At 40.7% G+C, this 21,256-nt stretch overlaps 1 protein-coding gene across 6 annotated transcripts in view; it reads right to left on the reverse strand.

Annotated features, from left to right (window-relative positions):
- Positions 1-21,256, reverse strand: part of CEP164 (centrosomal protein 164) — a 30,798-nt gene that overhangs the window by 4,774 nt on the left and 4,768 nt on the right. For 5 of the 6 annotated variants that reach the window (XM_078608155.1, XM_078608156.1, XM_078608157.1 and 2 more), the window contains 23 exons: positions 20,758-21,009; positions 20,561-20,635; positions 19,863-19,934; positions 18,995-19,081; positions 18,769-18,858; positions 18,228-18,317; positions 17,584-17,672; positions 16,102-16,245; positions 14,274-14,618; positions 12,559-12,690; positions 12,123-12,252; positions 11,867-11,944; positions 11,269-11,388; positions 10,789-10,911; positions 10,503-10,646; positions 8,648-8,731; positions 7,618-7,686; positions 6,639-6,829; positions 5,955-6,069; positions 5,278-5,351; positions 4,652-4,835; positions 2,241-2,348; positions 1,490-1,607 (listed from right to left, as the gene is read on the reverse strand). In XM_078608155.1, the coding sequence (XP_078464281.1) occupies positions 1,490-1,607; positions 2,241-2,348; positions 4,652-4,835; positions 5,278-5,351; positions 5,955-6,069; positions 6,639-6,829; positions 7,618-7,686; positions 8,648-8,731; positions 10,503-10,646; positions 10,789-10,911; positions 11,269-11,388; positions 11,867-11,944; positions 12,123-12,252; positions 12,559-12,690; positions 14,274-14,618; positions 16,102-16,245; positions 17,584-17,672; positions 18,228-18,317; positions 18,769-18,858; positions 18,995-19,081; positions 19,863-19,934; positions 20,561-20,635; positions 20,758-21,009 (2,914 nt within the window). The remainder of the gene's footprint in view (positions 1-1,489; positions 1,608-2,240; positions 2,349-4,651; positions 4,836-5,277; positions 5,352-5,954; positions 6,070-6,638; positions 6,830-7,617; positions 7,687-8,647; positions 8,732-10,502; positions 10,647-10,788; positions 10,912-11,268; positions 11,389-11,866; positions 11,945-12,122; positions 12,253-12,558; positions 12,691-14,273; positions 14,619-16,101; positions 16,246-17,583; positions 17,673-18,227; positions 18,318-18,768; positions 18,859-18,994; positions 19,082-19,862; positions 19,935-20,560; positions 20,636-20,757; positions 21,010-21,256) is intronic. The other variant, XM_078608160.1, reaches the window with a different exon arrangement.

Genomic DNA, 21,256 nt, shown 5'->3' on the forward strand with positions numbered 1-21,256 from the left:
ACGTTTCGCCAGTAATCTGGATGTCGCTTGATAATGCTAGTTGTCCGATGATGCTAGTTGTGATTACTGGCGAAACGTCGTAAGATGATCAAGATATGTAGTGCGGACACAAGACTGATTAACGTTTACGAATTAAATTGATATTGAGAACGACGCATTATATTACACAAAACTCCATTTTACCACCAAATTAATACGGATTCAATTTGCTACGAATTCAACTGCAATTTTCACGAGTATTAAAAATCCATGGAAATCATGCATTTTTTGCCTTGGTTTTCTAACATTGTCACAGATAAACAAAAATGCTTTTAATTTCAACTGAAACTCCTCAAAGATTACAAAAAAACAAACATATTTTGACGTAAAGAAAAGCGTGACATGTGTTGGAGCTTTAGTGGCATGTATACTTTTGCACTCCAGTGGTTTGTAAAGCCTGCGGATTATCATGTCAAAGCCACACACGCAAATGCACAAATAAAATCAGCTTAGCCAAATCCAGGGAGATTCTATTTTAAGAGTTGTCCTTGGGAGCATTATTGTCCCAGCTGGTGCTTAAAAGCAAATATCCTGGCTGCCTACATTGAACGTTCAATTTAACAGTTTAGAATGAAAAAAACCCATTACATTTTGTTGGCATATTCCACGTGACATCACAAGCCAGGAAATGTGGCTCAATAACCGTTAATATCCTTTGTGATTACACGTGCACTTGCCAACTGAACCATTATGCAGAGTTACTCAACTTAACTCGATGTAATGCGTACAATTGACGCAGACTCATTTAAATCAATTTAAAATGTTGTGACCATTTACATGTAAGACATTAGTTAGTACACGATATTATGTTCCTTAACACAAATGTATTCTGACACAATAAATGTTTAATTGTCAAAATAACAAAAATGGAAAATTAATCTGAAATGTTTGAGCCACAATGTCATAATTTTTATAAGTGTATAATTGCAACTTGTGTAACATGCATGATGTTGTGATGGATTAGGCTGTGCTAACCCTTTCGTCTGCACTCTGCTGGTATATTGTAATTTTTGATAACTTACAAATTTTATGAATGGTACCTTACAAACTTTATGAATGTTCCAGATAGACTGGTCATATGTCCACGTATGGCCCTTCGTCAATCCACTGCTGGAAGAGTGCCTCCACATGCTTTACAGGTCATGGTGGCTATATGATTATACTTCACCATACTGGCCAATGCAGGTTGGTAAATGCAAGAACCATAGAAATGGAAGTGTAGAAGTACAGTGAAACAATGGATTAGGCTGTACTTTCTCTCTGCTGACCAAAGCGTAGCACCACAGCAGCCTATAAAAATTGTTATATGTATGGGGGTCACCGATCCTAGCAATACCCAGGCACAATCTTGCTTTGCTTTCGAGAACTGACAAGAAGAAGCGCAATCCAGGTGCTTTGTTCAAAGGCATTTTAAAGATGAAGGTCAATTTATAGAAAACGTTTTGCTTACGTTGCTGAGAGCTGAAGTCCAAGTCCATTTCGCTGCTGAGATCGTCCGATGACATATCGATATCAAATGTTACTCTCTTGCCATCCAGTGGCACTCCTTGGCTTTCTTCATCTGACAACTAAGGCAGCAACATTAAGACACAGATTAAAAGTACTTTCGTGTGATAATTAAAATGTTGACCTGTAAAACAAATAACTGCAAGTTTAACGGTTATTGTGCACACCATTTACAAAGTGAACGTGCGTTCCAAGTTAATACACCCTTCTTATGGAGCAAACCAAGTGATGTCATGTAATCAGGTTTCGGAAATGATCAGGTGATTCTCACCGTAAAATATTTATCTCACATCTTTATCGTGCCAGTATTACTTTGCTCTAGATTTAACACGGAATACAATTTTTTGCTAAATGTCAATCCAATGTGACAAAAAATACACACTTAAAATGGACAATTATTATTAGTTCCATGGTTGAAATACACTTTTTAATTAAGTTTAAAAACTAAACATGGGAATGCTATGTATAACATGAAGGCATTGGAAGTTATGTTTGTGCTTGATTGCCTTGGCTGTCTTATTCCTGTACTTGACTTTCTATAAATGTATTTGACATTGCATAAATGTATACTGTGTATGCTGCAGCTGTAAAAATTGCTGTACATATGATTAGATGTTTGTGTTTTCTACGTCGCTATCCATGGTGTCAAGAAACAAGCAAAACATTTCTAAAATATATACGTTAATTCTCTTTACCACGTCCATCACGGACTCCTTCAGCAGCCCCAATTTCTCCTCCTTCTCCCGCAGAAGGCTGAACCCTTTACGCATTGTGCTTCTAAACGCAGCCAGATGCTTTGCTTCCTGCAGGCAGGAGCACAAAATGAATCACACATCAACCACAAAACGTTGCTGATCTCGTCAAGGAGCATAAACCATCACATGAACTCCCGGTTATTCTCACAGCAGCAGTGGATGTTGGCTAACCAGCGAACAAAGATGGTCACTGGATCGTGTGGTTTTAGATGTTTCTTTACTTTTTGGTTCTTTCGGTAAAGTCACATAGGTATAAAATAAAATAAATCACGAAAAAAATCACGATTTATTTTTTTATTTTATACCTACGTGACTTTACCGAAAGAACCAAAGAGTATGGATTCCTGCAGTCATAAAAGCTTCAAATCAAGATCAGATGTTTCTTGTTCATGTTTTTGTTTGTTGCGGTTGCACCTGACTCAAGAGCCGCATGGCTCACAGGGTTATACCTAATAAATGAAAGTGAATATAAGCCACTGGAGCTATGCACTTTGAAATCGAAAACGCATGTCTTTACAAATTCTTGTGTTTAGTTTGTTGTCCTTCACCCGCCTCCGATTATGGTGCGAAACAAGTTCAACAGTCATAATGGAGGTTTTTGGGTTAGATCGCATAAAATATATAAATGTGTCGTTAAAAGCCGCCACCACCCGACACAGCCAACTAGTAAGGGTTGATTTTCTTTTAGTCTCGTGCTGATTATTTGTCCTGTTTTCCCAACGTAACATTTTCCACACGTGTCGTTAATCCTGTACACACCTTCTGTTAATAGCTTCGGTAATACATCTTTTGTACCAGATATTAATTTCTGTATTTTATGTACCGTGCCAAATCTGACTCGGATGTTTTGTTTTTCCAAACATCTGGCTAGTTTATCAGTTACTCCCGCAATGTACGGTATTTGGATCTTCTTAATTACTTGGGCAGTTTCAATGCTCGTGTTATTCAAAAACCAAATCAAATAACACGAGCATTGAAACTGCCCAAGTAATTAAAATACACACAATAGACCGGAAGGACAAGATCAAAGGGCTTGCATAATGCACATGCATAATGTAAGTTGACTCAATAATCCCCACACTTTGCGCAAGAGCGCAGAAACGTGGTCACCACATCTACGCCTCTATATAAGGAACGAAACAGTTAGACTTCTCCACAAATTTGGCTGTCGCCTGATGAAGCTAGTTGTAATTACTGGCGGAACGTCGTACTCAGATTTTAAATGTTGTGGCTTGGCTCTCCAACACACCGGTTAGTGCTGTACTAGTGACGAAATGCCACGTTCTGTTTACGTAACAACCCTTACTGGCTGTGTCGGGTGGTGGCGGGTTTTAACTACACATTTATATATTTACACGATCTAACACAAAAAACCTCTTATGGATTATATTGGTCGCGAAAGCCTACGTGTTAGACCAAGTTCAACAGTACACAGACAACACGAACCATTCTGTCACTGTGCCCGTCACAGCATGTGTTCCTGAGCTACACAATGGGCAGCAAAGGGCAGCGCAGAAATATATAATTGTTCGACTGTTTGTCATTGCTCCCATGTCTTTGCTTCCCACCTGCAGCAACACACACTGACCCAGCATGGCGATGTATTATCAAATGACTCTCCACACCCCGCACTGTGTAATACAGCCTTCATCCAGCTGCTGTGCATTGAAAAAAGGGCTGAACATTTCAACCTTGTGTCACACAGCCTAGGACAAGCAGTCTAGGTTATACACGTACAGTCATACCTCAGTATACGACCGCTTTGGAATACGTCGAATTTGGTATACGTCGTGTTTTGACGAGAAAAAAAAATGTCTTAGGATACGACGTCTTGCTTGGGATACGCCGTGCTTGCTAGAACTTGTATGGGTCGGGATGAGTCACCGCGTACCCGCGTATACTCCGTTCCTCACCACCATCCTCGTAGGCTATCAATTCCTCTCAGCAAGGTAAAGTGATGTTAAATTGTATTTTTATTTCAATTTATTTTAATGTATTTATGCATTTATTTTAATTTATGTATGTATTTTAGTAATAAGTAGTGTCTATATTATTTTATACAACCCCATTAATGTATAGTATGCCATATAAAATATAATTTCTTATACTCTGGAATGGATTATTTCCTTTCCCTTTATTTATTATGGAAAAAATTCGTTTGGTATACGTCATTTGCGGTATAAGTCCTACATTCTGGAACGAATTAACGACGTATACCGAGGTACCACTATACAAGATAACATATGATTGTTTGTTTGGGGATTGTGTCTTCCCTTAAATGACAAACTTCGTGGTAATCCCCCTTAGATGTTTATGTAACAAGCCGTTGTGCTCATCATGTTGCATCGTACCTGCTCCAGGACCCTGTGGGAGTTGTCCCCCTCCGCTGTTGTGCCAGAAATGCCGAGCGTGCGCTGTGATCTCTTTGCTGACCTCAGGACATTGTCCTGGTGGCGCAGGCTGCTCATCTGCTCGGTTATGAAGCGTTGCGCGCGCTGCAGGGAACATTCCTCCTGGGCAATGTACTGTCTAATGCTAATGACAAACACGGAGAATACTGCATGGGAAACTTTCCGATGTTGTCTATTCAATTGGCATGCAATGCAGATCAAATTACATCTTATTGGGCAATAACTTAGGTCTCTCGTTATCCGTTTATGCGTACTCAAGAACTGCATATGTATTAAATCAAATGCAAAGTCCAACAATGTCAAATGTACCCTTTAGCCAGTAGTACAGGGCTTATAATTGTATTTTAACTCGGAAAATCAATTCACATTGGTTCCTGCTTGAAGTTTATGAGCATTTCAAAATGCTCTTAAAACAAAGGCACTCTCAAGACAATTACTTATTTGCCAATTCCAACAAAAAATCACATGTACTCCCACTACATATAATATTAAAACAATTAGGTTCGATACTATTGTCATATTTGATTATCACATACATGCAGTGCAAGCAATTGTGGGGCACAGACCTGCTGATATCCTTGAGCTTATTGTCAATCCGTTGATCCTCTGCATTGCTTGAGCCTGGTTCCACACTTGATCTCTGTGACATTCCACAAAATGTACAGAGATCGTGTAAACAAGCTGCTCAGCAGGAATTTACTTACACATTATATTTAAAATCTACTTTTAATTATTCATTTGCGAATGGAAATAACAATGCTTCTATATTCGAGGGTTTGAATTTGGTTTTCAATGCTTACTTAATGTTACATTTAAAATGTGTTTATATATACTATATATTAACAATCATACATACTTGTACATTTCTATGTACATATATGTATTTGTATTAACTCAATGTAACTCAGGTTACCAGGACAGGAGATAATATATCAGGAACATTTGACTCTCCAACACTGACTGAAAAGTTATGAATGCAGAGTTAATAAATTCCTCGAATTATATTTCTGAAATTCAATCATTTTTGTTTGGATTCAGCTGACAATATTCACTTTTACGCATGACGCCCAAAGGATCTTGAACATCCACTTTACAGCAAAGAGCATGGTTTTATAATGACATACATTTCCAACATAAATGACGTGAAATTAAATGTCGAGCCCTTCGGTAAGATTGCTCATCCATGAGCACACAGGATTAAAAGTGAAACTGTAAGCTTGGCTGAACAAAACAATCCACTTACCGTCACCTCCGGACCTGTGAGATCCTCTGCACGAAGCTCTCCATGAGTATCTTCGCTTAACTCCCTGAACGCAGCCTCCACGCCCTCTTGGCGGGTAACGCTTTCGTGCAGTTCACTGACAGATAGAAAGTCAAACACCGCATCGTTACCCGACATACATATGCACATTGCGTACATATACAGCCCTTTAATCAACCCACTGCTGGATGAGGGCCTCCGCACACTTTTCAGGTTAACCATACTTCACCATGCTGTTTCGTAGCGATTGGTGAAAGTAGGGAGCATAGAAACACAGAACATCAATTGATTTTATCACACTGCCCTCTGCTGCTCAGATCGTAACTCCGCGAGTATGACAATCAGCTCGTACATGGTGGGTTAACCATCCAAGCTCAATCCAGGCTCAAACCTGCTTAGCTTTTGAGATCTGGTGAGATTGGGTACATTCAGAGTTCTGAGTTAATGCAACGTGGCACAGGCATGCATTTGATTGAGATGGCAAAATTAAGTGCGATGTCACTTTAGAAATACAATTTAATCCACTTTAAAAAAAAAACACAAAAACATTTAATGGCATATTTAATTACTTTCATTGTCACAGCTTATAGGAAATAACATCTACAAAAGAAGGGTTAGAAAAATGTATACAAATACTTCTGTCAATTGGTGCGGTGCGGCACGAACCCAAGTTTATTTTTCAGCCGGACGCCCTCGCCCTTCAAGGCATCCAACTCGGCCGCCAGTTTAGCCTTCTGCTTCTCCATCTCTTGCAGATCTCGCCGAGCGGCGTGCGTCGACGCCTCAAGGGTCTTCTCCTCCTTCTGCAGGGCCTCCACAACCCGGGCCATGCGCTCCTGAAGCTCCCCGTTTTTGGCCTGGGTCACAGCATCGCCTGCCGTTAGGCCTCGGCATATACGCACACAACTGCGTCTGAACGCCGCTTGGGAGCGGCAGAAGAAAAGTTGTTAATGTTTTATGAATTTGTGAGGTAAAACTAGAAAGGTTCTGTAGTCAATGACTTGCGTTCTATAAAAGCTCATATCAAAGACCAGTATGCCTTCAGTGCTTTAGTTGTATTTGTCAAACTTTGCTTGAGATGGCAACATCAAAGGGAACATTAAAAATTTATATTTTCTAAAGATGAACATAACATTCACAGAGCTTGATTTGAAGCTTTCATGACTGCAGGAATCCATACACTTTGGTTTTTTCGGTAAAGTCACGTAGGTAGAAAATAAAATAAATCACGACGTTTCGATCGCAACACAGGACGACCGCTTGTGTTGCGATCTAAACGTCGTAATTTATTTTATTTTATACCTACGTGACTTTACTGAAAGAACCAAAGAGTACTCACAGAGCCGTCACGAAATGTGTTACCACTGCATGTCGTTAGCATACCTTTTGTAAAAAAAACATAGCCTCGCCATCCAAATTTACATTCAGGGAGTTAAATATGAATTACTACGCACTTTCTTGTCTTTTTGCATGAGAAACAGGTTTCTTCATATAAACTGTGAACTGGTTTCCGAAACTTGACACTGGGACAGCGATGCCATGATCACTTAAAATCGTTCATCAAAGCCTCAACTGTAAAAATGTTTTCAATAATCAAATAAATAATCCATCAACAGTGATTGTAACGATGTAAATAAGAGGGTACTTGTATCTCCTTCTCATATGCATCTTGCTCTTCTTTCCTCAGCTGCGTCTGTTTCCTTTCAACCTCCACCTGTCAACATCCCAACAAACGGTCGATCATCAGTCTTCATAATTTATGGACAACATTTGCATTCCAACACTCTCTTCGAAGATCAAGCGCTCACTAAATTGATCCTCACAATTACATGTATTTAAAAGCTTAGACATATAACGCCGCAATGGCAAATAGCTTGATAACCTTGTGATGTATCTGTATCCCAAACCTGGTGTACTACTATTTCAACTAACTGCTGACAATCAAAGTGCCACATTGAACAGATTTACTACCATAATGAGCCAAGAATGTCCGTGTTTCCCGCGCGTGACGTCACTCCACGTCGGCCAGCCCCCCTCATTAATAATCATGAACAGATGACGTCTTCCACACGGAGCCCCCGCCATATTAAAAATCATGAGCGGGTGACGTCACTACACATGTAGCACCCCCCTATTAATAATCATGAGCAGGTGACGTCACTCCACATCGAACAGCCCCCCTCATTAATAATCATGAAGAGGTGATGTCTTCCAAATGGACACCCCCCTCCATTAATAATAATTAGCGGGTGACGTCACTCCACATGGGGGGGGGGCGAGGCGCCTCCTTCCCCCTCCTCGACGTCAACTTACAACCCTCACTACAAAGGCAGAACCCTCACGTCACATGATCTCCGTAACGCTGTTGCGACATAGAAGTAAACGGACGTCATGATGAACAAGGGATTATAACCTTTAAATTAAATAAGTCTGTGTCACCGCGGCCTTACAAATTGCACACGAATTGATGCAATGAATATCACATCGCGGTCTGCTTTTCGCTTGCAAGTTTCAGATTTACTGAAATACACCCGTCCTTGGACGGGCAAAAGGCTAATTTATTAGAATTAAATTACCCCCTTGCGTACTGCATAATAATAATGATAACTGAAGTAGCACTTTAGGCAATTTCTAGTGAGAAAAAAACTTGACAATGGACATTTTCTATTTCCAACCTCATTCTGCAGCTGCAACTTCTTTGCAGAAAGGTCAAGAATGTTCAGCTGTAAACACTCATGTTCTTCCTTCCAGTCTCTCTCCTGCAAGCACAGATAGAACACCATTTTAAAATCTTAAAAAAATAATGATTAGCTTGAACAAATTAAACTTTCACTGATAGCGGTTCATTGATAAGTTCATAACTGTGATTAAATCTTTTTTTAAATGTGCTTGTCCATTACATTTCCAATAGTGTGCCGATTAGCACGGTTGGCTACGTACAATGCGAAATAAGTTCAACATACATAGTGGCAATAAACACATTCCTGCAGAGGGAGCTGGTAGAAACGTTGGGTTGCTTGGTAAATGGCCAGGGTCAACGGCGGCGTGGTGTATTCCGCAAATATGGCCGACTGTGAGGGCGGGCACAAGCCGGCGTGAATAGATTAACGTTGAGTTTTATAAGGGCACCACGGAGTGACCAGCAGCTCCCCACCCAGCCCCACTTCTCCAACCCACCACCCAGCCCCACCCTCCCCTCCCCAACCAGCCCCACCCCCCACCCAGCCCCTCCCCACCCTCCCCAACCAGCCCCTCCCCACCCTCCCCTCTCCACCCAGCCCCTCCCATTTTTGGATGCACGATGGGCGGACACAATAATCCCCTGTGGGCTGGTGTAACCAAGAGTTTCCTACCAGTATAATCTGTAATCCTATAATACTTTCTGTGCAAAGCAGGGTAGCAATGTATAAAGTTGAATTAAATATGTGATATCTGTGTATAAACGTGACCAGGACTGGAGTCGATGCACACAAAGGAAGTTCAGATGTTCCTCGTTATATATGTGGAGTGAGGAGTAAAGAGAACAAAAAGAGAGGGAGGGAAGTGGGAGAGGAGGTGATAGTAAGAGGGAAAATATTAACGGGAGTGACTGGGCTCAGTCACATAAATGGGAGACAGTCAAGTGGTGAATCAATAAAGGGGGACCAATTCCTCATGGACCCCATTTACAATCCTTGAGACAGAACTTGCTGCTGCGAGATGTTAACTACCTCGCCTGGTATACACGAGGTCGTGGGTTCGATCCTAACCCTGACACCAAAAGCAGGTCCTCTGCTTTTTCCCTCCACATTTAAAAACGTATGTTGGAAGTATTTGGTTGCCATACATTTCCAGATGAGCTACCATTTGTGGCCAGGTCGCTTTTGAAAAAGAGCTAGATAGCTCAGTGGCCCTTACCGTATAAAGTAAAAAAAAAAGTTTCAGTTTAGTTTTTTAACACAACAGACGAACTCACTTTGTCTGTTGTATCCTCAAAAAAGAAATCTTGTAACTCAATTTTTACACACTTCCCAATGCGCTATCGACTGCAAACTTCGTATAGGTATGTCATATTGATGACAACACGATATTCTATCATAAAAAATCCAAAACATATATTTTAAAACTTTTTACACGCTTTTATTTAACTTACTGTATGTGTTGTCGTATCCAAAAATCTTGTAACTCAATTTCAACCGTATTCCCAATGTCGTATCGACTGCAAACTTCGTATAGCTATGTCATACTGATGACAATACTATATTCTATCATTAAACATTAAAACAATATATTTTTAAACTATCTTTTTAACGGCTCTAATTCTCCAAGCTCAACTGACGTTGCCTGTAAATCACCACGGTCCCTTACGTCACGGCAAGCCTCGGGGAGCCACGCCCAGGGGCGGGGGATGTGGAAGGAGGGGAGGGGCGATGGGGGAAGGGGGCAAGGGGAGAGGCAGCTCGGACAGTACATTTCATTAAAGCGTGTTTTAAAAAAAAAGTATTTTTTAATATTTTATAAGTTCTACTGTGGTTCTACTAAAACACCAACCCGCTCTGCGTTGGCAAGGGTCAGCTGCTCCAGTCTCCTCTCCTGGTCTCGTCTCATCTCTGATAGCTCCTCCCCGTGTCGCTCCTGAAGCCTCTCTCGCTCCTCCTTCCAGCTGTCCATCAGCGAACTACGTAGATTACTTTCCTGTCGTGGTTTAAAAATGTTAAATTCACCAAAAACAACTCGGTTTAATTCAAGGGAAGCATATCGACTTTTATTGCCTTCACAATATATTTTACAACAGGCTTAGATGTGCACTGGCAGTCGTGTAGTGAATGTATCTCACCTCCTGCATGTGATCCTCCCGGATTTTGTGCAGACTTTTCGTGTGGTCAGCCTTCATCTCATCAAGCTTCTGCACATGCTCCCTTTCCACATCAGTCCTTCGCTCTCTCATCAGTTCACTGAGCTGATTAACAAAAAAAATTCTTATCACACGACAGTTGATATTTGAAATGAATGAAGGCATGCATCCGGTAGAGTTTTGAACGTTGTACCAGCTTGACTTAAAGCTTTCGTGACTGCAGGAATTCATATTCTTTGGGTACTTTGGTAAAGTCACGTAGATAGGTTCAAAATGATTAATAATAAACAAAAATGCACGACGTTTCGATCGCAACGTCTTTGTTTTTTGTTTATTTTTAATAATTTTGACCCTATCTACGTGACTTTGCCGAAAGACCCAAAGAATAAAGTTGTACCAGCTGTTCGTCGTTATGAAGTTCAAGCAAGAGTAACGCAGTAAATGGAAACGAATGAACAGTACCTGTTTTTCATAATCATCCACCTGCTGCTGTCGAAGTTGTGCCTTTTTAAGTCTCTCTGTAACATCGTCTTTTTCCAACATTTGAGTTTCCTCCAGCTCTTTCTTTAAATGATCAATATCCTATACAAATAAAATAAATTGTCAAATCAATGCGAACTCAGTTAAAGGAGAGAATGACCATCAAGTTCCCACATTTCCCACCAAGTACAAACTTGACAACTCTGAGCAAACATGGCACATTTCAATTTTAAATCAACAGTGGTTAGTTAAGGAGTCATGAGGATGTACAGATATGCTCCGTTTCATCTGGAACATTTGAAATTATAAAAAGCGAAATAACTGGACATTACAGAATTTAGATCCCATTAAAACTGTTACAATTTAGTTCATGCTTTTCATCATGCAGTTTTTATAAAAAAATATTATTTTACTTAAATAAATCAATTAAATATGTACATTTTTAACAGAAGTTGAAAAGTAAATCCAGTTCCATGGATTACAATGTATTCAGGTTGGGATAATCCTTGAAATACTTCATGCTGGAACCAGCATATAAAAGTTTTCAAGTGTGTAGATTCAAGGTTACATTATTACAAACCTTTCCATGCCTCTCTTGGACTGCAGACTTCAACTCGTCCAACTCATGCAAATGGGTTTCTTTTAGTTTTTCCAATACCTGCAATAAAATAAGAAAACATGAATATCTCACTAATTGTGCTTCGTGTGTCCCTACTCCGATCTACATAATCAGCAGATTTAGAGGCATATGGGTATAAGTATATTTTTAGGACATTGCAAATGATGCTTTGGCACAAGCTCTGCGTATGAAGTCGGTTCGTCGAAGACCTCCTCACCTGCTGCTTCTCAGCTTCAAGCTCCTCGCGCAGTGCTTTCAAAGCACCTTCCATGTCTACTTCAAGCCGATCTCTTTCCATCGAAAGAAATAGCTCATTCTGCTCCTGCAAGGTCTTTTCTTTCTGTAGCCTGCATAGTAACACACGAACATTGCTAAGCATTTCCACCGTTATTTCACTCACCCCATCTGCTTTCAGCATGAACTGCTTTTGAGATTAATTCTCATACCGTTTTTTTATTATTGATATTTAACCACAAATTATTAAATATACCAGTAATAAAATGGTAAGAGTTTACCAAATTAGAAGCGGGTCCAATCCACAACCATTCTTTCTCTGGCATGCCAGATGAAATGGAAATTATTGCTAATGATAGGCAACCTGGAAATACTGTGGTACATTTGTAATAAATAATGTGATCCCAGTTTCTCCTCACTTTAATTTCCGCTCCTCCTCCTCAGTCTCCTGCCGGAGGGATTCTCGAACGCGCACGAGCGTCTGCGCATATTCCTCCTTCAGGCGAGCCTCTTCTCTTTGCAGCTCATCCCGATGCTGCTCCTCCACAGTCCTACAGGAAATCCACCAATGGCTGATTGCAACTTCCATGTGCTTCGTTTTGGGTTGTTTCTTTACAGCCCTTTGTCAGTCTCTCGCCATACCAAGTCCATCATGGGGGGTTGTTTGATCATACTTCACCAGACTGATCAGTGCGGGTTGGTGATGGTGGAAGCCCAGGATCAGTTCAGATATCACTCATCGCTGACGTTAGCCGTGACTGATTCATTGCACAATGGAAAACCACTGTGCCACTGCTCAACCCTGTGATTAATTTATTCAGTACAATTTATACATGACATCCACTAAAACTTAACATGAAGGCAAACATTGGTAGTTAAAATATGATATGCAGGTATGATCCTGCTTAGGACTCGTTTGGGAGACTATCTGGGAAATCTTCTTAGGTTTTTTCGGTAAAGTCACGTAGAAAGTAAAATAAAATAAAAACAAAAATCACGACGTTTCGGAGGCAACACAAGTCTCCGTCATCAGGTGGGACCGTCACAGCCAGATTAGCTGTATCAAGTGAGGCAATGATTCAAGATGTAATCCCTTAAAAGCGAGTTGAGGGGGGAGGGAGAGGGAGGGGGGAGCTCATCAGACTATGGTAGCCAATGAAAGGAACGTATCGGGAGGGAGGGGGGGGCGAGGCCAAAGGGTGGGCGATGGACGTGGAAGCGCTTGTGCGCAAGCGGCCAATTACTGCACACGCCAACACAATGGAGCGATTGTGCGCAAGCGGCCAGCCACTGCACCCGCCAACACAATGGGCAGAGAGGAGGAGGGGAGGTCTAATACACATGATATCTGGGAAATACCAAGTGTTATGGAGTTAGGTAACAACATTGATTGAAACAAACTGTGAATGTTATTCTCTCGTATTCACTGAGGAATAAAACCGACCAAACAATTAAATGTAGGACCCCTCCTGAAAACAAATTCGTGAGACTTGGTCAGCCTGTCTTTGATAAGTAAACGTAATTATTGTAAATGTGTCCTCGATGACCATATAATCCGGTATGCACCAAATCCTGTCAGATCTCGAAAGCTAAGCATGGTTGACCCTGAACAGCGCTGTGATGCATAACAGGTGCTGTAAGCTATAGAGCTACATTGTGGGATGAGGGCGGTGCAGCCATATTCATCGTTATACTGTCCTTGTATATTTCCACGTCTATGTTCCCCACCTTCACCAATCTGTATTGATCAGCGTGGTGATGTATGGTCACAAGCCCTCCCGCGATGATATGTGTGAAGACCCTCAGCCAGCAGTGGGTTGACACGAAAGGGCTGTACATGCGCATTCTGACTTTATTAAGACCATTATAAACTTAAATTTCGATTTAAAGCTTTCGTGACTGGTTCTTTCGGTGACTGGTTCTTTTGGTAAAGTCACGTAGAAGGGAAATAAGAGACAGACCTGTTCTTCACCTGAGGACGGCTGCTTGCGATGTGGCCGAAACGTCGTGAGAATTGTATTTTATTAGGTTTTATTTTTATTATTTCCCTTCTACGTGACTTTACCGAAAGAACCAAGAAGACATTATAAACTTGTCAGCTTTCCCGATCGAGCCTATAAATGTCGCAACCAACCTCTTAGTCTTCTTCAGCTCCTCCTCAAGCTGCTTTGCCGTGTCGGTTTCTTCTTGCCGAAGTTTGTTCCTGAGCTTCCGGAGGCGCTCTTCCTTCTCTTCTTGCAGCTTCTCCTCCTGCTCAGTCAACTCCTTCTCCAGCTGCTTCTTCAGCTCCTCCAGTGCATCATCGTTGTCCTTCTGCAGCTGCTTCTCTTGGCCTTCTCGTTCATTTCGAGGTTTATTTTTCAAGCAATCCGACACTCTTCCCTCGCTGTCATGCCCATCTTTCAAGGGATTCTCGACAACCATGAGCGGCACGCTTGAACTGCTTGCCTCCAATCCAAACTTGCCTGATGAAAGTGGTCTGTGAATAGATACATCAACTTTCATTTATTTTGTATGCAAGGCAACAAACAATTGAATTTTAACTTGAGGCTAACTTTAACGAATACAATTTCAAGACTTTCAAAAATGTACAAGTTACACGATGGAAGCACCAGATATAAAAGCAAAAATTAACACAAAACCATATTATTTAACCATATCATTGTAAATAAATACATAAATATTCAATCGCACAAAAAGGGAGTATTGGTAATTCCTAGAATGGCAAATGCTAACCATGATTTTGTTAAAGAGGAGCATCTCCAGAACACAAATATGTATGACAGCAAGTTCACTGTAGTAGCCTGTCACGAGTAAAATCTATTTAAATAAGGGTACCTCAGTATTGTTTGATCGACAACATTTTGGGATATATTTTTTATATTAAATATGCATGTAACATGGCAATAAATCGGAAGTGAGTCTATAAAACAGACATAATATGCGCTAACCTCTCTGCCCATGATGGATTATGCCGATGGAGCACATTGGAAGCATTTGCCATGCCAGGTATTACCGACAAACCCCAGACTCATGAGCTAATAGCCAACATAACTCTCCTCCATATGCTTAATGCACTCCTGCACTAGATGCTTAGGGAAAGCCACACGCATAATAAACTAGGTAAGACAGCTCACACACAGTAAAGTCCATTGCGCATGCATGATAGCTACAACACGTGTCGTAAATCATTACACCTTATGCGTGCGTTCATATATCAATTACATGTCATTTTGTTAGCGACTATCAGACACAAAGCAGCAATATTTTAAATACAGAAAAGCATAAACGTGACTATAAGCAATAACAAGGGGCCATTGTGTTCCTTATTTTTGTGTGTGATTTTTCTCTCCCCAAAGACGTTTAAGACAAATGTTTAGCGATTTCAATATGAAGCAATGTTTGCATCATCAGGATATTAATAATACAATGTATAAAAAATACCGAGGTAGTTTACAGTATTCAAAGTTGTAAGTTTAAAGCAAGGTGCATTCTTAACATTTTAATTATTAAAATGTGCTACCTGGAAATGAAATGAGCCTTTAATGCAAGTAATTAATTTAATCAAATGTGATTATTATTTGATAACTGTTTAGTTATGTTGATATAATTTTGCGTGTTAATTATCAGAATTTATTTTACAAAAGGACATGATAAATCACAAAAAGCTATTAGTTTTAAGATAAAAAAAACAAAGAAAATGTTACAAGCAATTGTATGCAATTCTTATACGTGACTTTACCGAAAGAACCAAGAATATGAATCCCTGCAGTCACGAAAGCTTTAAATCAAAAGTATATAACTTATTATTTTTGGAGGAACAGACTAAGGTGGGTTTGTGAATAATGCACAAATAATGATCTACAGCGCACCAGCTACTAAGCATCGCACAGCTGAGAATGGCACTGCCGATAAACTTCTGCACACAACAACAGAAGCATAACATGCAAAGCTTTTCTTACTCGTCAGCCTCTGAGTTGGATACTTTTAAAGAATGTTCACTATGGACACTGTCTTCAGGAGCCTCATCTATGAGGCTCTGTGTCACATTTGCATCTCCGCTGGCTGCAAGAGAAACTTTTGCCTCCTCTGACAAAGCTTCATGACTTCAGTGTCGGCATTGAGAAAACAAAATTACAATCATTTGAACCTCTAAAAACTTAACAACAAATTGCCAAGCTAGGAGGTAGTCATGCACACCAAATAACTAAATATACATTATACTGGTAGGAACCTCCTAGTTACACCAGCCCACAGGGGATTATAGTGTCCATCCGTCGTGCATCCAAAAATGGGAGGGGTGGGGCTGGGTGGAGAGGGGAGGGTGAAGAGGGGCTAGGTGGGGAGGGAGGGGCTGGGTGGGAAGGGGCTGGGTGGGGAGGGTGGGGCTGGGTGGGGAGGGGCTAGGTGGGGAGGGGAAGGTGGGGGGTGGGAGGGGTGGGGCTGACGGGGAGGGACTGGTCACCACGTGGTGCCCTTATAAAACTCAACGTTTAACCTACTCACGCCGGCTTGTGCCCGCCCTCACAGTCGGGCATATTTGTGGAATACACCACGCCGCCGTTGACCCTGGCCATTGACCGAGCAACCCAACGTTCCTACCAGCTGCCTCCGCAGGAATGTGTTAACACTCGAATGCTTTGTTGTTACCCAGGAAAGCTTCCCTGAGTCTCAAGACTCCTTCTCAGGAGGGTCCTGCATTGGAATGGTTGGCCAATACCATCATTGAGCATTTTTAAGGAAACCAAAGCATAAGTAGTCCCCGAGTTACGGAAGACCAGACTTACGGAAATCCGACTTTATGGAAATGAACACATAAATAATGTAAAATAATATCTATTCTGTAAGCGTAAATGTTTGCATTCGTTACGTAAGCGCAAACAGTGCAGCACGGTGAGGTTGCTGATGAATACTGCAGAGCGAGGCGTAAGGCGGGCAACATATAGTATTCCACAAGGTGGTAGAGTACTGTATAGCACTTTGAATCACGCTATTACACTGTTACCATGAGTATACTGTACTAGCCACATCGTCTCGTAACTTTTAGTGTAATATTACCCTTAATGGCATTGCAATAATGAACATTTATCTCCCAGCCACCTCACATCTGAGCAGGTAAGAGCGTTTTCAATACATGAGCGAACCACCAACCTTTAACTCACGCGCAACCACAACTGCCAAATATGCACAGACTTCTCTTGACAATACTAACCCATTGTGCTAGTAATGAGCCAAACAAAAATAAAGATTTGGCCACAATACTGTTAGACAGTAATATGCTACAATGAAACATTCTATTGAGCTTTCTAAATCTGCAGACACATTAAACAGAGTAACCAATTTAATTGACAAATATATTCATATTATATCTGCAAACCAACAATTGCCAGAAACAAGTGTGACATCAATTAGACACAAAGACACATGGCGCATATTTAAATTACCTTTTAGTGGTCTCATCTGTCTTCCCTTTGTCTTTGTTTGTTTTGTTGTCCACATCATCATGCACAGGAAACACGGGAGGGTCTGCGTGCTGCACATTGCAAAAATGTTGAAAAGCAATAATCAGCTATCGTTCGTACACAATAACACTGTTGCAGAGTGCCAACACCAGGACAAAGTTTTCAGTCACGTTTGGTAAACCAAACAACTCGAGCATCTTTGTAAATTGAAATAAATTATGACACGTTATCCATTAATTCGCACGTCGATACATTTTAGGTCAACTTAACAAAGCTAACCCATGGACACAACAATAGAAGCATAGCATGCAAAGCTCTTCTTAAGCATCAGCCAGTGTTGTAGATCAGTATTCGTGAACTATTCATAACCCCATCTTGGTCTGTTCCTCCAAAAATGGTCATTAACCCATGCTAGGATATTTGAAAACATTTGCGTTGGTGAGAAAACCCTTAATTTAAATCTCTGTATCTTACACGTTCTGCAATTTGGTTCAAGCAAAAAAACAGTTGGCATTCTTCAATCAACAAAGACAACGAACTTAGCTTGATGAAGTGGATAACATACATAGCCAGATGTATTCATCAATAAAAGCAAGCAGTCCATGCGCACCCAATAATTTACCCACCTCTGACTTTTGATTATCAAGCAGCGGTGGTAAGTCATCAATGTCCATTACGTTAAAACGACTTGAAAATTTATTTGGAAGAGCAGACACCTAAATTGAATGAAAAGCACATTATTACTTTACACATTTAGTGTTTACATCATCTAAAGCAGAAGGAAAATATCACACGTTACGGTCAAGGCAATTGTTTTTTTTAAAGCATAACAAATACTATTTGATGAATTGCGTAACATAAACAATTTTCAATGTATCATGAAACAAAAACTATTCATGCTGCCAATAAAACACCTTTTTAGGTTTTTTCGGTAAAGTCACGTAGAAAGTAAAATAAAATAAAAACAAAAATCACGACAAGTGCCTCACTTGATACAGCTAATCTGGCTGTGACGGTCCCACCTGATGACGGAGACTTGTGTTGCCTCCGAAACGTCGTGATTTTTGTTTTTATTTTATTTTACTTTCTACGTGACTTTACCGAAAAAACCTAAGAAGATGATTCCTTGCAGTCACGAAAGCTTCAAATCTAGAATAAAACACCTACCTCTGTTTTTTTATTATCAAGCTGTGGTGGAAAATTATCAAAGCCCATTAAGTTAAAACGACTTGACATTTTGCTTGGAAGAGCAGACAGCTGAAATAAATAAAAGAAACTCATGTGATTAAGTTAATCATTTACAGTTTTTATAATCACATCTGATATGCAGTAATGCAACAATACATGAGGGTAAAAGTGGTGCAGGAATAATGGTAATATTTTATATGCCCACAGCAGGATCTTTATCGAGTGTAGCACCATCTTCATCAGTGTCTTCTGTAACCTGCAGCTCTCTGATGTTTTCACTGGCTTCAGATTCCTGGAAGAAGCAGTGAAATATATCACAGTGCCCAATGACCCATGTACAGTGTTTAGCTACAAAACAATAATCACAACACAATCACACCCAAAAAAGGAGCACAACATCGTGTTAACTCTATCATGCTCATAAAATACAAAACAACGTGCATTTATATGTTGTCGAGATACAATCTGAGCTCTAGATACCGTAAATAAACAATGTGTATATTTATGTTATACAGAGAGGCAGTCAGTAATAGGCAGAGGAATAAAAGTAAGTTATTGAGTCCCCCCCCCCTCTTCCCCCCACACCCTCTACTCCTTACTTAAGTTCTTCTTCCCCTACCTTCTCCTCTCCACATAAGTACATACAGTATACCCCCCTCGCGGCCCCCCACTCGGTGGTGCAGTGGGCCAAATCTCCTCCCTCCTCGAAGTTCTGGAGCACAGAGTTTGGCACTTGTGTCCGCGGACTTTCTAAACCCTCTCCCCTACGTCGCGGTTCGTGCTCTGTATCGGGCTCCTACTGAAAAAATAAAAACAAATTTAAAGGAAGGTATTCACCATGGACTTGAACAGCAAGGATGCCTGGGGGACGTTTACTACACTAATGGCTGGGGGAAGGGAGTTCTAGACTATGGGGGCAACAGAAGAGGATGAACGTCTTCTGACTAAGTAGAGGGTGGCATTTATAGAAAGCCTTGGTTGCTGAGGTAGAGAGCACATGGGAGACAGAGGCAAGTGAAATGAGATGGAAAAAATAAAAACTGTTCACGTATTACCTACCTATGACTACTTACCTCATATTGAAAATCGTCTTCATCAATGTCCAAGTGTAGATGTTTCAGAAATTCTGCTGCGCACAGAGGGCTCTACACAAGAGGAAACAGCATCACACGTATTTATTTTTGACGATGGAAGAAATACATAACCTAGACTAACGTTTAATATATCTATAAAATAAGTAATATTTAAAAATACTTTTTTTAAACACGCTTTAATGAAATGTACCGTACAAGTAATGGCAGAACTCCACGACTCCAGGAAGTGTCCCCGAGGCTTGCCATAACGTAAGGGACCATGGTGATTTACAGCCAGCGTTAGATGAGCGTGGACAATTAGACCCAAGCCGAAACATAACATATAAAAATGAATGTTTAAAAATACTTTTTTTTATGGAATATAGTATTGTCTTCAGTATGACATAAGTATACCAAGTTTGCAGTCGATACCACATTGGGAAGTGGGTTAAAATTGAGTTACAATATTTGAGGATACGACAACAACAGACAGAGTGAGTTAAATAAAAGCATGTAATAAAAAAAGAAAGGTGTTCTATGTTCCCAGACAAGAGGATAAAGAGGCACCAGCCCTCTGGCAGGCATCTGAATTGATGCCAAACCTGCAAGTTTTACTGGAAAAGTAAAGCTTAGCGTGTAACCTGAATTTGTGAAGCTGTTCTGTATCACATGGGTATGTGATAGAGCGTAGCACACACCTCATCATTTTCAACGTCATCACCAATACCAGCCTCACCGCCAAAAGTATTCTCCTTTTTTTTGCCTCCACCAACCTTCACAAAAAACGTACACGCACTTTGTACGAGTCACTTCAAAATGACAAAATGTAATGTAAAATGTAGGCTTTAACAATTTGCTCTTGCAACAACAGCAACAAAGGCTGTTTGACACTCACCCGACCGCGATCGACATTCTTCTTGGGCCCCTTCAAGAAGCCAAGGCTGTCCATTGAGCTGCTGGGTGATACCCCAAGGTTGTCCAAAGACTCCACAGGGCCGCGTATGGGGGCTAGGTTCCCAGACAGAGGCTGAAGAGGCGCCAGACCTCTGGCAGGCATCTGAATTGGAGCCAGGCCTAGGAGAGGCTTCTGAACTGGTGCCAAGCTTCCCAGCGGTGCCTGCACCGGGTTGAGGCCTCCAGTTGTTTTCTGATTTATATAAAAAAGCACAATTCGAGTTCCAATGTCATCAAAACATAAAGGCATTTTCAAACACGTTGCATTCAGGATAATATGTGAAAATCAGACATTCCTGTTCAACTTTTATTATTCTGTTGCTAGATGCATGCCACTATCCGTCAACGGACAGTAAATATATCAATACAAAGTATGTGGACTGTTATCCTACGCGTGTTCAATAGCGATTTGAACAATGCTGAAATTAAAGTTCTGAAAA

The sequence above is a fragment of the Lampetra planeri genome, chromosome 29 (assembly GCF_965212315.1).
Source record: "Lampetra planeri chromosome 29, kcLamPlan1.2.h2, whole genome shotgun sequence".
Taxonomy (NCBI): Eukaryota; Metazoa; Chordata; class Hyperoartia; order Petromyzontiformes; family Petromyzontidae; genus Lampetra; species Lampetra planeri.